General features: G+C 42.2%; 1 protein-coding gene across 2 annotated transcripts in view; it reads right to left on the reverse strand.

The window, feature by feature from the left end:
• Positions 1-13321, reverse strand: part of LOC143101693 (integrin alpha-3-like) — a 36435-nt gene extending 23114 nt beyond the window's left edge. The window contains exon 1 of one of the 2 annotated variants that reach the window (XM_076264836.1): positions 12731-13320. In XM_076264836.1, coding sequence (XP_076120951.1) covers positions 12731-12930 — 200 coding nt within the window. In that variant the 5' untranslated portion in view covers positions 12931-13320. Of the gene's footprint in view, positions 1-12730 lie in introns of both variants that reach the window. The other variant, XM_076264837.1, reaches the window with a different exon arrangement.
• Between the last annotated feature and the right edge of the window lie 2975 nt (positions 13322-16296).

The raw sequence follows: 16296 nt of genomic DNA on the forward strand, positions 1-16296 counted from the left end.
CCTACCCAGACTTTTGAGAGCTTTTCTCCAACACACCCAAAGGCCACCCCATGAACCTCAGGGAGGAGAAGCCTGGTGAATCCCATGTCATGGAGATTTAAGTTTTGATTGGTTTTGATTGGGGAAAATAAACAAAAAAAAACTTAGCCTTAAGCTAAGATTTGTTTTGTTTCTCTATCTCTCCAGATTATTAACTGCTTAAATTCTAGTTAACAGAAATGACAAAGTAAAACGAGCATTCAAAAATGTACAAAAATGAAGAAAAATTAACTGCCGTTGACACAGCCGTTGCCACCGTTGACAATGCCGTTGACACAGCAATGCCCAGTAGGCCTAGTCACGAACCTAACACACAGTGGTGGCCTTTCAAAAGTCATTTGTAACCCCACTGTTAGCAGCCTGGTCTTGCTCACATATTCTGCCAGTTCACACTCAGGTGTTCAGCTGTGGTGGGGTGCGTGTGTGTGGGGAGGGGAGTGAGTAAGCAGCATTCCTGTCCCTGTTTTGAGCTGGTACAGAGGAAATTACTGTTTAATAACCCCTGGGTCTCGTCTCGGAGCGCGAGGCTGCGGGCTGCAATGCCCAGTTGCTTGAGTCATGTCCTGCCACTCCCTGCAGTGACCTCACACCTAGATGAAGGTGTGTCCAGTGCCCTGGTACTGCTAGACAGCCTGAGGAGTTCGTGATTGGCAAGTCAGGGCTCGGGGCTTCGAGGAGGAGTGAAGAACTCATTATTTTCATCTGCTGTCAGTCACAGATGGTTCATTCAGACTCACCGGACACACCTCAAGTTTACGTGTGTGTGTGTGTGTGTGTGTGCTCATTCAGACTCACCGGACACACCTCATCCTTTCTGGTCTCTCTCACTTTTGTTTTCACAGAAATACATGCTGTATTCTAAGCATAGCTAATACCAGCAGAAGCTGCCGTAGTATGTGTGTGTGTGTGTGTGTGTGTGTTTGCACCTCTTTGTGTGTACTACACATACTATTCTTTAAATCATATCACCTTTTAGAGACCTATGCTATGAGCCTACCCACCTCCAACAAGACTGATCAGACTGAAAACAGCAAAGAGTAGCCTGGCAGCCTTAGACTGACTAACGTAAAGTTTTGGTTATATTTGCTTTCAAAGATTACTTTGCGGCAATTGTGAACTCAAGCACAAGGCAGCCTGGAGAGGTTGATCTGATGTTAACAGTGTGGAAAACAGTGCAAAATGTCTTCACAAACATCTATATTTACACACACAACCAGTTTCTAAATCACCACATACACCATAGCCTGCCGAGCTCACAGACTTACTAACAACTGATTGACCTGATCGTCTCTGTATTCACACACAAATAACTGAATATGATATTAGTCCATAAAAATAGAAAAATGTGCATGTCCTGCAAACGTGTCTGTGCAGTTCCTGTCAAGACAGCAGAGTTCCTGTGATGCTAAATGTGTATTTAACAGCAAAAATGGTTAAGGCCCATACACCAACAACCTTGGGGATCAACCAACAACTCAGGGGAACAACAATCACCTTGTTGTTCCCCTGAGGCCTTTAGCTGAGAGGTTACCTTAACCACCAGAGGAGTCCGTAGATGTCCAGCCCTTATGAAATGGAGCAATGAGCAGAATGCAGAACTAAATGCACAGCCAAGCCAAAGCTCAGCTGTCACATGGGCACATAATACAATGTAATTCACTCCAGCATAAACCCACATCAATCACCTGAGTGAGCGTACTGTATGTGCATGTGGGCCCCTTATAGTATCAGCTTCAGTTGGTTTTGAAGTTATCTGCAGATACTACAGCCTGAGAGAGAGCTGCCTCCAAAAAGCCTTCACCCAGTGAAATCAACCATAGAGCCCAGCCCTACCTTAACTGCATAATACGTGACTCTGTATGATGCTAGATAAGCAACAGTAGATCGCCATGGAGATAACAGAACAAACACTGCTAATTTCCTTAACCACAGGTATCGCCCCAGGTTACATCTTTGTGTTTTCATGTCAAGAGGCTATACTGTATGGAACACCTTCCGAAACAGATTATGATTGCAGTAAAGCTTCGACGCAGATTAAGATTGAAAGCAATCGATTTAAGGGCTACTGTAGAAAAGAAACTCTGAAAATGAGCTACTAATAGAACAACAAATTGCACATGTCAATAGTCACACTATACTCAACTTCACATGCTGTGCAGTGGTGCTAGACAGACACTTCCTGGGTCTTTGACAGCAGTGTGGGAAAAAATGTGTCTGAGTGACAGGCCACAGACGTGATCTTGTAAAGATTTGTCCTCAATATGTTTTACAGTATATATGGCCTGATGCTACTGCTGGACATTTGATCCCTATTGCAGTCATTTGTCACTGTTTGTCTGTGTTGTGTGCTGTAGGCTACTGTCAAGTGCCTCTAGTGTCGTGAAAAGCGTTATATAAATGTAATGTGTTGTTGTTGTCTTCACCACAACTTAACTGCCGTGCAAATATGTCACTAGCTTAGTTCTGTTGTGTGCCCTTTGCTACACCTGCTTTCTTTGGCATTGCCTCTCAGGGATAAACAAAGTTTATTTTTTAAATTGAATTGTTCAATTTCATTGAATAAAAGACTGGATATCACTCCTCATTGCAAAGCAAGCGGGCATTTCTCTCAAGACTCAAACACAAGCCAACTGAGTCAGTGTTTTCTTGGCTCTATGTCTTTTCTCAAGAACTCTTAGCAAGCCTGCTGTCAATCACCTACAGACCTAAGCATCAACTTTCACTACCCATTAAAAGAAAAAAAATGTTAAAAAGATTTGTTTTTTACATTTAGTGTAGTAGTTTAGTAATGTGCCATACACACATAAACTATGCAATTCAATGCATGTACTGTAGAAGCTGTCTACTTTCAAAGTACATTACATTGAATAGTTTAATATCAAAGTTTTGTCCCTGTTGAAAGTTTGTACCATAAAAACATCTTCAAATAGAATACAGGTTGTAAAATACTTAATTAATTACATAATGCATGCATGAAGCATTTGTCTGATCACTTCAAGCTCTCACAATGCATAGTGCTGTACCTCTGAACCACGGCCGTCATATGTATACATCATAAACATATGTATACATACTGTACATATAAACATATTGTATACATGTTTAAGAGTTATGGGAGGCCATTCTAAAAAAACAGTTTAAACCTGGAACCTACAACTGACCAGACACAGTAAAACAACCATTACAAAGGTTGCCAGACAAAGACGCATTCAGTGCTATCATTATCTGTGCACAACAACCACCAATTCAGGTCAGATCCACTTACACTGCTTTTTACGACCATGTTTCTCTGGTGAACAATGAAGACGACTATCAGGGTGAGTGCCTATGTGGTACTAGCGAGGGAACACTTAAAACAGACCAGAACAAAGGGCTAACTTTTGGAAAGGTCATTTTTATGCTGGCTCGGAGAATGGACACGTTTCGTCAGACGCTGGATTACTGGAGGCAAGGGAAGACCGGAGAGAACAAGGAGCAGAAAGTAATTGTAGAGGAAATGAAATCTGGGGGGTTGAAGGGCATCGGAAATGCGAGCACAAAGCTTCCTCTCACTGAATACGACCCCCAGGGGTCACGAGAAACTGAGAGGCCGTCGAGTGGTAGGACCTTAATGAACCAAAAAAAACTCATCCCACGCAGTGCACTTTCCCACCCTTCCTAATGAGTCCACCAGTTCTGCTGGTGGTCATGTCTGAGGCAAACATCACATCAGTGGTGTATTATTGCTGATTAGTATCAGGCCGTCGTGGCATTTCGAACGCCTACTCCACGAGAACATGAGCTTCATGTGTTCAAGTCAGCCATGTCAAAGTACTCAGTTGAGCTGTCGACCCATCAAGAAAAAGGTGGAAAAAACACCCTCATAGTGATTGCCATCTCAGTCGTGTCGTGGTTAACACAGCTACACTACTGTATGAGACACATATTTCCTATTGAGGTTGCATTGCCTGAGCCAGGCTTCCTGCAGAAGAGAGTGTGTGTCTGCTAAACTCATCTGTGTGTGTTGGTGTTACTGTACGCACACACTCCGTTTATCAAGCAAAGCGGGAAACGGTAATGTGAGGTCAGGAGAGGTCAACTACGTATTTCCTAGAACTCTGGTGTAATCTTTCTCAGACATTATTTAGATTTTCGTGAAGCACGCATCGTGCTCTCTCTAGACATTACTGAGAATCTACTGAATCATCTATCCATCTACCCATTTCAACACCAGGGTCTCAACGCCAGAACCGTAGCGGTGCAGTGGAGACCCGAGCTGTTGTTCGAGCACAGATTAATGAAATAAGTGGGAGAGGGCTAATGCTCGGCCTATGCTAACGGCCTCATTAAAGGAGAGAAGTCATTACGGCTACAAGCACTTCAATCACACACCCTGGGCGCAGGCCACTGGAAACACATTTGGCCTACGAGAAAATCACCCCCCATAATACCTTAGGGGTCATCAAATCAGTTTCTGATACAATTCTGTAGCATATGTCAGAGTGACAGATGTCTTTAGGTACAAATGCCAGGCTTCAAGTTGGCCCCAGTGGCTAATTAAATTAGCGCTACAATCTCCTCACATGTTCGGGGTGATGAATCTGAATATAGATTCAGTATCACTTACTTCAGCAATATTCTAATTCCACCAGCTCATCAAATATGACTGGTGGGAATAACTCAAAAGGGAATAAGGGTGATAAAGCAGAACTAATGAATTATGACCAATATTCCTAAACAATGTATACTCCTGTCACTTTGCTTTCAATCTAAACACACTGACAAACCACAGATATTTAAATATATAAGTTTAAAAAAATGCATTTCTAGGAATAACGACAAACATAGAGCATGCTCTGTTCAAACATTTCATATATTTGCACCAAGTTCAGTACAAACACTGAAATACCACCAGTGCTACATCACACATGCTATGATGAATGACCATTGAGGCATATGGTGCATAGATAAAAGACTGCAGAGTGCTATCCCGAGGCGAGCTGCAGAGTGCTATCAGTGCTATCAGGCCTGTGGTAAAGTCACCACCTCATACGAAGGTGCACCGTGTTAACAGCTACAAACTCACCCAACGCCATTTCTCATTCTCATCTCACAGGCCAGAGCCCGCTCTGCTTCTTTCCATCCACACACATCTCTTTTCATCCACGGCAGTGCGGGTAATTGATATAGCCGCATGTGGGATGCGTATAGATTTCCATTAAAAGCTGGATTCAATTAGTGGGGAAGACAAACTGAGAGCTGACATAACGAGCTTAAAGGGCCACGGGAAGTCTGCGCTGACCCGCAAGTCAACCCCTGTCGAGCCAGCCCCCCCTGACAACCCCCCCCCACCCCCACACACCTTCCACCACCGGGGGTCCTCGAGAGAATTAGCAGCTGGCGTGAAGTTAGACAGCACCGCTTTGAAAGGTTTGTTGTTGGCATTCCTTGAAAACACTGATGGTCCACAACAGAGTTTATTCTCCACACTGTATTTTTCAATCTGTCAGAAAAACACTCATGGCAGCTGTGCCTAAAATGAATCCAGTGAGTCTTGAAATATTAAATAAAATAAAAAAATATATGTACGAATGAATGAATGAATGAACTAATGAATGAATGAATGAATAAATAAATAAATATAGATAGATAGATAAATAGATAGATAGACAGATAGATAGATAGATAGATATACAGAGAGATAGATAGACAGATATATACTGTAGATAGATAGATAGACAGATAGACAGATATATACATATATGGATAGATAGATAGATAGATATATAGACAGATAGATAGACAGACAGATAGATAGACAGATAGATAGATAGATAGACCGATATAGATATATAGACAGATAGATAGACAGATAGATAGATAGACAGATAGATAGACAGATAGATAGATAGACAGATAGACAGATAGATAGATATATAGACAGATAGACAGATATATTGCACTAGCAGAGCAGGTCTGCTTCGCCCCAAAGTGACTACTAGCTGATTCATATTGATCTTAGTGAGGAGCGTGGCTGGTGCAACTCACAGCAGCCCACCTGAGTGTTTCTCTCACACACTTCATCACTCAGACAGAGACAGGAGACTCCCAGCTAAGAGCCAAAATGGACGTCTGTGAAATATAGGGCAGAGTTTACTGAGGCCTGGGGTGTGTAAGGCTAGGATTTTGTTGCATGTAACATTTTACAAGGTATAAGTTACATTTCATTTCTGTTTTCTTGACACACTTAATGGACAACACTTTTACAGACCCTTTCAAGACAGTTCCATTATCAGCATCATAGTTGGCCCCACAAGGCTTCCGTTTTAACATTCCATATGTTATCTTAATGCAGAGGAAGTAGATTGGGAACCAAATAGAACGTTCAAGCATTGTTTTTGTTTTTATTGTTGAAAGGGTCTACATGGAGATAGGAATGTATGAATTTACTTTCAGGCTGTATTGACAAAAGTGCACAAAATCATGTGTTGTGAGAAATAACAAATCGGTTAGAATGCTTTTCCACCAACCAGATTGTAAATCTGAAATAACTGAATAAACTCCAATAACACTGCCCTGATGTGTTACTTTGCTTTTATTTCTTTTTTTATGCCAGAGAAACAAAAGGGTGCAACTCCAGTGTAGCATGTTATACTCAAGGTCATTTGGTGACCTTCTGTTAGGCATAACACCACAACAGATGCCCTATCAGAAACATGTTTTATACTATTTTAAATCCAGGACAGAACATTCAAAAGATAAGGCTAAGCTTTGAGAAATACTTTCAGTCTTTTCATTTCCTCTCATAAGTATTCTCTCTCTCTCTCTAAGAGAGACATTTATATTCTTCTGGTGTGGGTCCAGTTCTTGCCTCCTGATAGCTTAATGGCCATTCATTCATTCCTGTAGCAGAGGCACGCCCATGAAGTCTGATAGAAATAGTGTGATAACGAGTAGAGATTCAGGCTGCTGTAAAGTGTCTCATTAGTGATAATTCCCTTTGATTATCTGGGCTCTTCAGTCGACATAGGAGCTAAAACAGAATCAGGGACTGGACTCAAGGTTCATTACCACCTTTCAACTAAAAGCAAGTTATGACCCCGGTCAGACATCTATTGTTCAGTAGAAACTGAGCAGTGCAGGGTTTTCGGCACACACGCACGTACATACACATACACACACTTACAGTACACACACACACACACACACACACACACACACACACAGACACACACACACTTACAGTACACACACACACACACACACAAACACGTGCACACACGCACACCAGTGTTTCCCATACATTGACTTATTTGTGGCGGCCCACCACAATATCAACATTAACCACCACACAATGATTTTCCAGGTTGTACTAAAAATTGTGCTTAAATCTGGTTCATCATAACCATGCTACGCTTATTTGTTAAAAACTGTTGAATTCAAGTTAAAGGCACACTATGCAGGTTTTTTAGCTTAATATGCAAGTTTTTTAGCTTCATTTACCTTCATTTACCAGCTTCAGAGTCATTGGAATGGTTAGATGACTTTTTTCGGGTTGAATGGTGGCCGTCTCGCTTCCCCCTAGCGCCTGTGAGCGGAAAAAACACCCTTGCGACTGTGGGCCGGCGGGCCGACGGCCTCAGTGTCAGGAAGTATAACGAGTGTAACAAATTGCTTTACTGCATTCAAATACACATACACGCCAGGCATCGGCTAGAAAAAGGTAGCGATGGAGTTTCTCAGCCATTCGTCATGAAAGAGCAAGCGAAAAATAAGCAAAAACCGAAAAAAAAAACAGTAAGGAAATTGCCAATACTGCATAGTTTACCTTTAATTCTGCAAACCTACCCCCACAAATAGAATTCAGTTCTGTGGGAAACACTGCACACACACACACACACACACACACACACACACACACACACACATTAATATGTAGTAATACGTATAAATACAGTATGCCCAAAGGCTGTTTCCCTGGCATAAAAACATTACATGAAGCCAAGCAACAGATGAAATCTCACCCCTGAAGATATAGTCTTTTCTATCTAATCTAACATTCTGATCTGACAACAGGATTCTTTTCGCTATTGCAGTTGAAGATGAAGATTGTTTCTTTTGGATTGCAGCAGGAGTCTATGCAATATTATTTTTCACTCTCATTTACAGTGTCCGCGTTATGTTTTCCCATCCTTCAATAGACCAGTCAGCATTTCCTCATGCCAACATATTTCCTGCCAATCAGAAATTGAGTTGATAAAGGCAGATGTTTAACACCAAATTTGTGGTCGCATAGCCGCCCTGGTTGCACCGCCTATGGACCTGAACTAATGAGGACTCAATTCGACATCAATTGCCTTTTTTTTTTTTTTTTCATTGCCTCATTTCAGAGCGCAAACATTGCATATGTGAATGAGCATCTTACATCAGAGGCCCGAAGCGATCTGGCCAACAGGGAACGTAATCTAGTGGTAGCTGCCATTTACTTGCGCTACTGATTAGTCCACTAATGCCACCGCGGCAGCACACACAAAAAGACTTGCACTTCCTCAGCTGCGGGGAGATAACTACTTCCTGTGTCTGCTGACAATGATACTGATCATATCACAGTGGCAGGATCACACAATAGCCCATAGATACAGTAAATACGTACGGCTTGAGGGACACAACAGAATAATGGCTCTTACAGAAGAAAAGGGGATTCTATCCAGCGTTTTAGAAATATGCAATGTATGGTCATATATTTTACATCAATAGATATTCATATTCCACCTTGTTAGACCTTCTGTTTTGAATAGAGATTGTATTCTGCATAGTGATAGCCAATTCATTTTGTGGACAGTAATGCTGTGAATATTCTCTCTCTCCTTTTTATCAGAGGCAAGCCGTTTAATCTAAGAATTAGACGGACAATCCCTTCCTGTGGGAAGCAGAAGCAGCAACAGATAGTGCCAGACTCAGATCAGGCTAACATTCAGACCATGCTGTCCACTCTAAAACCAGCTGATGTTCCGATCAGGTCCACTCTAATGCAAGCTGATGTTCCGATCAGGTCCACTCTAAAACCAGCTGATGTTCTGATCAGGTCCACTCTAATGCCAACTGAGTTCCGATCAGGTCCACTCTAATGCCACCTGTGTTCCGATCAGGTCCACTCTAATGCCACCTGTGTTCCGATCAGGTCCACTCTAATGCCAACTGTGTTCCGATCAGGTCCACTCTAATGCCACCTGTGTTCCGATCAGGTCCACTCTAATGCCACCTGTGTTCCGATCAGGTCCACTCTAATGCCAACTGTGTTCCGATCAGGTCCACTCTAATGCCACCTGTGTTCCGATCAGGTCCACTCTAATGCCAGCTGATGTTCCGGACCATGTTGTCCACTCTAACAGCACAGCTGATGTTCCGGACCAGATCCACTCTAACACCCGCTGATGTTCCAGGACCCGATCAGGTCCACTCTTAACGCCAGCTGATATTCTGGACCAGGTCTACTCTAACGCCAGCTGATGTTTACTCTGACCACTAGTATCAGCACAGAAATAATGGCTTCACACATTTACAAGTTTCTGCCAGATCGCTGCCTCGGATGAAACATTACACCAGGATCTGGCACAGACGACTGAACACCAACAACCATGTGACCACAAACTAAATCTTGACTTGTAACACACAAAAAAATCAGAGTCCAAGAATCACTCCCAGGGGGACCAGAGCAGGCCTAATATTCTCCACTACACTACCCCCTACCCCCTCTGCACACAAATGACACCAGGAAGTCTCTGGACATGCTCACTCATCCTGCCATTTATGCAGCTGGAGAAGCACATTAACCGCACAGGGACAATCTGTCTAGGACTGAGAGAGCTGGCTTCTCCTCTGGATCAAGGACGCCTCCCTTTTACCCTCTGCTTTCATGCGCTTGAGAAATGCATGGGTCTTTTTACTGTTCTATTCTGTCATTTTCAATTTTTGTAAAAGGCCACGGATGGGTGGGTGGGGGTTGGGGTGGTGGAGGTCTGTTTTCTGTGTCGGTTAATTAAAAACGCTGTTGTTTTTTCATATGTTTGTGGAAGACTCCGGGGAGTATGTCACTTGCAAACCAATAAAGGGCTCCAGACAGGACATCAGAGCTCCAGTGTGGTCTTAAGCTGGGTCCACATCTGCTCCCAATAAAGACAGTTTTCCTGTCCTTCAGTGGGTGCCGAATAAACCATATGTACACAGTGCAAAAGACACATCTCTAAACAGACTTAAGTCACAGTCGGGAACCTCTCTCTGTTTTTAGACACAGTCCCTGACTCTTTAGCCACTGCTGTTTAACCTCCACATGAGGAAATACTTAAATAGAGGTCAGTTTATATAGTGAGTATTGAAAATTGTAAGCGGGGCATTGGAAAAAGCATTCTGTATGGAGACTACTGTATCAAAATACCTGGCACTGTGAAATTCCATTTGGATGTAAATAATTAATGGTTGGACAATTGAAAGTCAGCTGAGGTTTGCTTGTGTCCATTACAGGCCTATTTGAGCCCTGTGATTCATGCCTCTGTATCTTAGCAGTTAGTAGTTAGCACCTGGAATTTATCTCTACAAAGCATGAGCTGTCCATGAAACATGCATCAATTAATGGAGATGATGAAATCCTATAACTGTGGCTACTTCTACAAGAGCTCATGGAAGGAGCTACGTACATGGCAAGTATAACAGGACTCATGCCATTATATTGAGATGAGACATGCTCTACTACTTTGTGACCTTTTAAGGTTTCTCAATAGAAATTGAATCAATCAGACACAAACACACAAAGCCTTGCATGACGTAACACAAGTAAAAATCCAGGGAATTCCGCCAAGGCTTCATGCCTCCCAGGATTACGCCCTATATATTTAAGCATCCTTTCTTGTGGAAGACGGTTTACCTAAATCCCTTGGGAGAAATGATTTCTACTTGACACAGAAAGCTGTATACGCTTTGAAACTCAGAGAACAACTAGACCATCCACCATCCCACAAGAACCAACTGAACGGAAATAACTCCTCTGTTTCCCTCCCATGTCATCTGGGCAGCATTCATCTGGTCTCTCAGTCAAGACGCATCTGTGCAAGTATGAGGCATTCAATCAAAGTTGGATTGTAGGCTATTCGGCAAGTCAGATCCTTCTGTAATAAAAGACAAACATCTTTCCAGCACGAGCCTGTTGCATACTCTAGTTGTGAAATCCCTGGCATGCCTACTCCTTCGGGCGCCGGGATAATGGAAGCTTTATACGAGAAAGCCAGACATTTGTTAAGGTCTCTCGCAAACCTCAGTGCAATGCTTGTCACCACAAATGAAATCTGAGAGTAAATAGAAGCTACTACACCCCTCTCCAGGTTAAAAAGCATGCCGTAATTACATAAATTACAGTAGTCGTCTGTGTAGGATAAGCATTGTGGGTTTTAGTTCACTTAGTGTTGTGTGTTTAGCAACAGTTTACAGATGGAAGATGAAGCAATGTCGGTCTGCTTATGTATATCACCTAATGCATCGTCTGAAAATTAATGCCACATATTAAATTGAAGTAGACTGAAGAATGTGTGTCTGTGGTCTGTGTGCATGACAGAGACATATTTAGCGTGTGTGTGTGTTTATGCGTGTGTGTATGTGTGTTTATGCGTGTGTGTATGTGTGTGCGTGTGTGAGTATGTGTGTGTGTGTGTGCAAGTGTGTGTGTGAGTGTGTGTGTGTATGTATGTGTGTGTGTGTGTGTGTGTGTGTTTGTATGTATGCATGTGTGTGTGTGTGTGTGTGTGTGTGTGTGTGTGTGTGTGTGTGTGTGTGTGTGTCCATTCCCCTATACCCTTGACCTCTGCTTTACCTGTTCTAAGACAGATGATAAGACAGATGGCACATGTCTAGATTTTCAAGTTCAGTATCAGGGCAGTGGAATTCATTGGTGGAATCCATTGATCACTGATGATCAGTAGGTTTTTCAGTATGGTGAAAGGTGAAGTTCACTGAGTGGCTTAAAGGCACTCAGATGAACTTAGTCTCTTGGGCTCTGTAAATAACTTCAACTCCACTTTGTTCTCCAGTTAGTGAATAAAGTGCTAGTGGAACTGAGCTCTGTACATGTTCCACTAGGCCTGGACAACGCACCTTCCTCTGAGGCTCTACATTTGTCGTTATTTGTTAAACAGAACTAAGATGTAGAAACTGTACATAAGCTCATTTTAAGACATGAATGAACATGAATGTATCGTTAACTGTGCCCAAGCGCGTCAGCAAAGTTAATCATTGGCTAAATCCACACCTTAGAACAACAGTTCCTCAGAAAAATCTACATTACCCCATCTTCATCTGCAAACTTCATACCGCAAATAGATGTTTATGTTGTATGTCTGAATGCAGAATACCGTGTACATTAGGTGTCTAAACGCATATAAAGTTGCCTGCTAACATTAACCAATATGGTCCTGTGATCCATCTGATCCATCTGAGTGTTTGCTTATTTCAGTTAACGAGTGCAGTGGATGACAAGTTGAACTTTGTACCCGCTTTTGTTTTATGTAGTGTAACCGTAGACCTGGAGATCGACCAGTCGACTAAGTCTCTAACAGGTGCGTGCAGGTTGCGTATGGAAAAACCAACACAACCACTCTTTTGCACCTGTAGCGGTTTCGCATGTAGCTAAACATATCTAGGAAATATTATTTAAAGGTATACTCACAAGTATCGCTGATTGCCCAACGTTTGTTTATGAAAGGCCACCGACAGCCCAAATAAACTGCCATTGGTTTTTCCTTCTTTTACAACAGGAAAGCGCACGTCCAAATTAAAAGCGTCCGTTGGCAGAAAAGTACCGTGCAGCAGGGTAAGCAACAGGAGGGACAAATCCACGGAGAAACCACCAAAGTGAAAATAAGCCATGACTTTCCTTTTCAGGGAGATATTTTTCTGAAACTTTTTTAAATGTTCACTCTCAAACTAGGATGTACACAGATGAAATCTCGCCAGGGGTGTGTTTTCCCACCTCTCTCCCCTCTTTGGAGTCTCTTGCGCCGCATGTGCAACGGACTGACAATTCACCAAAGCCGTGCTCTGCTAAGTCAGTGTACACATTAGTCATTCTTCCGGTGTGTCCTAGTCATAAATGAAATCACTGGCTTACTGGCTACGACTGTTACCGACTCCCTCCCAGTGAGCCGCCAGGGCACCTTGACAGTGACAGCGGACAGCGCGGACACTGGGTCGGATTAATTATGGACTGGATGTAGTCTCTCTCTTTCTGGAATTACTATGTATGTGAATCTCTCTCTCTCTTACACACACACACACACACTTTCTGTGTGTGTGTGTTTGCGTGTGCGCGCGCGTGCTCAAATCAGTGCAATTAGCGTTGTATTGTATTGAGTTTGTATTGCCGTTGTAGATGACAATATCCTTAAAGGTGAACGGAAAAATGCAACCCCACCATCTGAATCTCCGATGTCATCATTAAGACCTGTACATAGTCAAAAAGCTTTTGTACAATTGATCATTTCACAATGTAGCCTGCCACTTCAGTTACTCATACCACCGTGAGCTTAATCAAGGGAGCACTAAAACATCTATAGCCAGTCCCAGTGCCACCCACATTGCATTTCCCTCTTCCACAGCAAAGTGATTTCCTTTCATGTCTACAATGCATCAACAACCATAAATGAATGTTTGGCAGATTCTTCAGAAGAGTAACACTAATGTGTAAAAAAGCAGTTCCTGTCCAACTGATTGTTCCCATAGCATCCGGTTCCAGTATCAGCCTTCAGAAACTCTCTCTCTCTCTCTGTCTGTAATGAGTACCTTTGGAATTGGTCAGCATGTAAGACAGTGTCTGGTCTAATGTGCTAGAGAAGAAATAGTAACTCAGAGGCTGTGCAGTTCCAGGTTAGGGTTCACCTGCATGTTATGTTTCTTTTCACCCAAACATGGTGGACTGTGCTTGAGGTACCAAACATTCTGCAAGTGTTGCATCATCTCCTTCTCCCTGGTACTTTTAGAGACATTCAATCATTCAAAAGGTCTGATTTAGGGTATGATACCACAGAGACCATTTGGAATAGGACTGAACAAATTAGGGAAAATATTTTGTTATGATCACTTTTATTGCAATAGCAACTTGATTTGTGATATAAATCATGTTTCAGTTTACGATTCATTATATAATACATTTAAAACGTGATGAAGCATGACCAATTACCGTATTTTGCGGACTATAAGTTGCACCTTTTTTCATAGTTTGGCTGGTCCTGCGACTTATAGTCAGGTGCGACTTATATATACATAAATATATAATTTAACATGTTTTTAAATGTTGGTCAGTATGAATGGACATGAGCCCTACAGTCAGGCGCGTAGCAAGCGTGGGGGATGTGGGTGTTATAACGTACACACTTTTGCTGGAACACGATTCTATCCCCCACACTTTTTGTCAGATTAAAATGAAAGTAAAATATGGAAATAAACGCTCCCGTAAAGAGTTGGAACCGTATCTACCACAACGCGCACACAAAGAGACACAAATAGGTCTGTTGATTTGATTGAATGGTCATCCAGCCAATCACATATAGTTAGCCAGTGAAGAACCAGAGCCACTCTGATCAAATTCAAAGTGTGCATCTTTCTGACTGACAGTTTTTGTCACACTGTATAAATGCAGAGTCAAAGTGAATACGGGGGTGCGCGCACCAATGCACTTGTTTGTGCAGAAAGACCTTTGGCTACTGTTCTCAGAGCATTATGCTTTCTCTGTCTATGATCTGCAGCTTTTCTCAAACTATGGGCCTCCTCAACAATTAACCTAGGCTACTGGTCCACATAGCCGCGAAATTAAGTTATGCCCGGTGCTTCACACGTCTGATCTGATTTCACTGTCAATGTGTCTCGTAGTGCTACATCTACTGGAGATCTTAATGTCTTACGATCGCGTTCCATTTAGAACATCTTATTTTGATCTTACAAACGGAGGCGTCAAGACACATTTGAGTTCTACATCTGAGAACTAAGATTTCCAGCATGTAGAACTCATATAGAGCGCTCATGCAATGTGTGTGTCCCTGCAGCAAGTGAAACTGTAACGTGGGCTAGAAGCAACAATAGTTTAAACAACAACGTGGCTTCCTGTAACTATTAATGGAAAAAGCATAGAAACTGCTAATCATAATCTTTAAATTGAAATTAATTAAGCTGGCTATATGCAACACAATTTATTTATATTCCCTTTGCATATGTTTGGTTAGACTTTAAACGTTTTTGAATTTGAGCTTATAGTTCTGTATTCTTTATTATTATATTTATTTAGGTATTAGTGATACCTCGAAATTAGGCTGCTGTCTGTTAGGGCAATTTATTGTAGCCTGCTAACCCATATGCACAAAACATAATTTCTGAAATGATTTCTTGATTTATAACATGAGATATGTCTCCATGTATGGTTGTGTCAAATAGTGAAGTGATAGGTAGATCATGTAGGCCTACATGTCACATGAGCCACACATACAGTATGAGGGGCGTTGCTTCTTCTGTCCCGCAAACTGCATTAAAATGGTGTGTTTAGCAATCAGAATTTAATTTTTTTTTGGGGGGTAGAAACTGCCGGACACCAATATAGTCCGCACTCCTCTCAGAAAATACTTACAACGTCCCTGTAGGGAGTTATTTATAATTTGGCAAGATTGTTTCATTTTCCTATCCCACAACCCCCACACTTTTAAAAAGCTTGATACGCCCCTGCCTACAGTACATTACACATTACCATCTACAGCCGCGAGAAGGCACCCTAGGCTTGTAGAATGAGATCGGGACATTGGTGAACGTGAGACAGGTCAGATATTTTTTTGTACTTAAGCCCGAAAGTTAGAGAGGATTCGGGGGTGTGCACCACCAAGAAAATTTATTAAATATTGTTATGTAAATGCAAAAGTTCTGCACACTTTCAGGCGGAGATTGGCGGAGCCTAAAACACACGTGCATAGAGTAGGCTAAATCCTCAAATTGTGGCCGGGATTCTATAGCCTGGCCTCAGATTCGGACAAATAAAGGCTGGCCCCCAAATAGCCTAAGCAGGGGTAATAATTGCCTACATTGTTTCGATTTAACTCAATGAAATCTTAAGCTCTTCTTAATATTTTATATCGTTGGTCGGTTTAATACTGTTGCAAATGAAAAGTTGTTGTCTAACACTGGGTCTCCAACACGTCGCTCTAAAGCTACCAGTCGCTTGCCGCCCCCTTCTGATCTTGCCAGAGGCTGAAGCAG

Source organism: Alosa pseudoharengus, unplaced genomic scaffold (assembly GCF_046254945.1).
Source record: "Alosa pseudoharengus isolate Yale_2024_CS ecotype anadromous, Long Island Sound unplaced genomic scaffold, YU_APseudo_1.1 YU_APseudo_1.1_scf_4, whole genome shotgun sequence".
Taxonomy (NCBI): Eukaryota; Metazoa; Chordata; class Actinopteri; order Clupeiformes; family Clupeidae; genus Alosa; species Alosa pseudoharengus.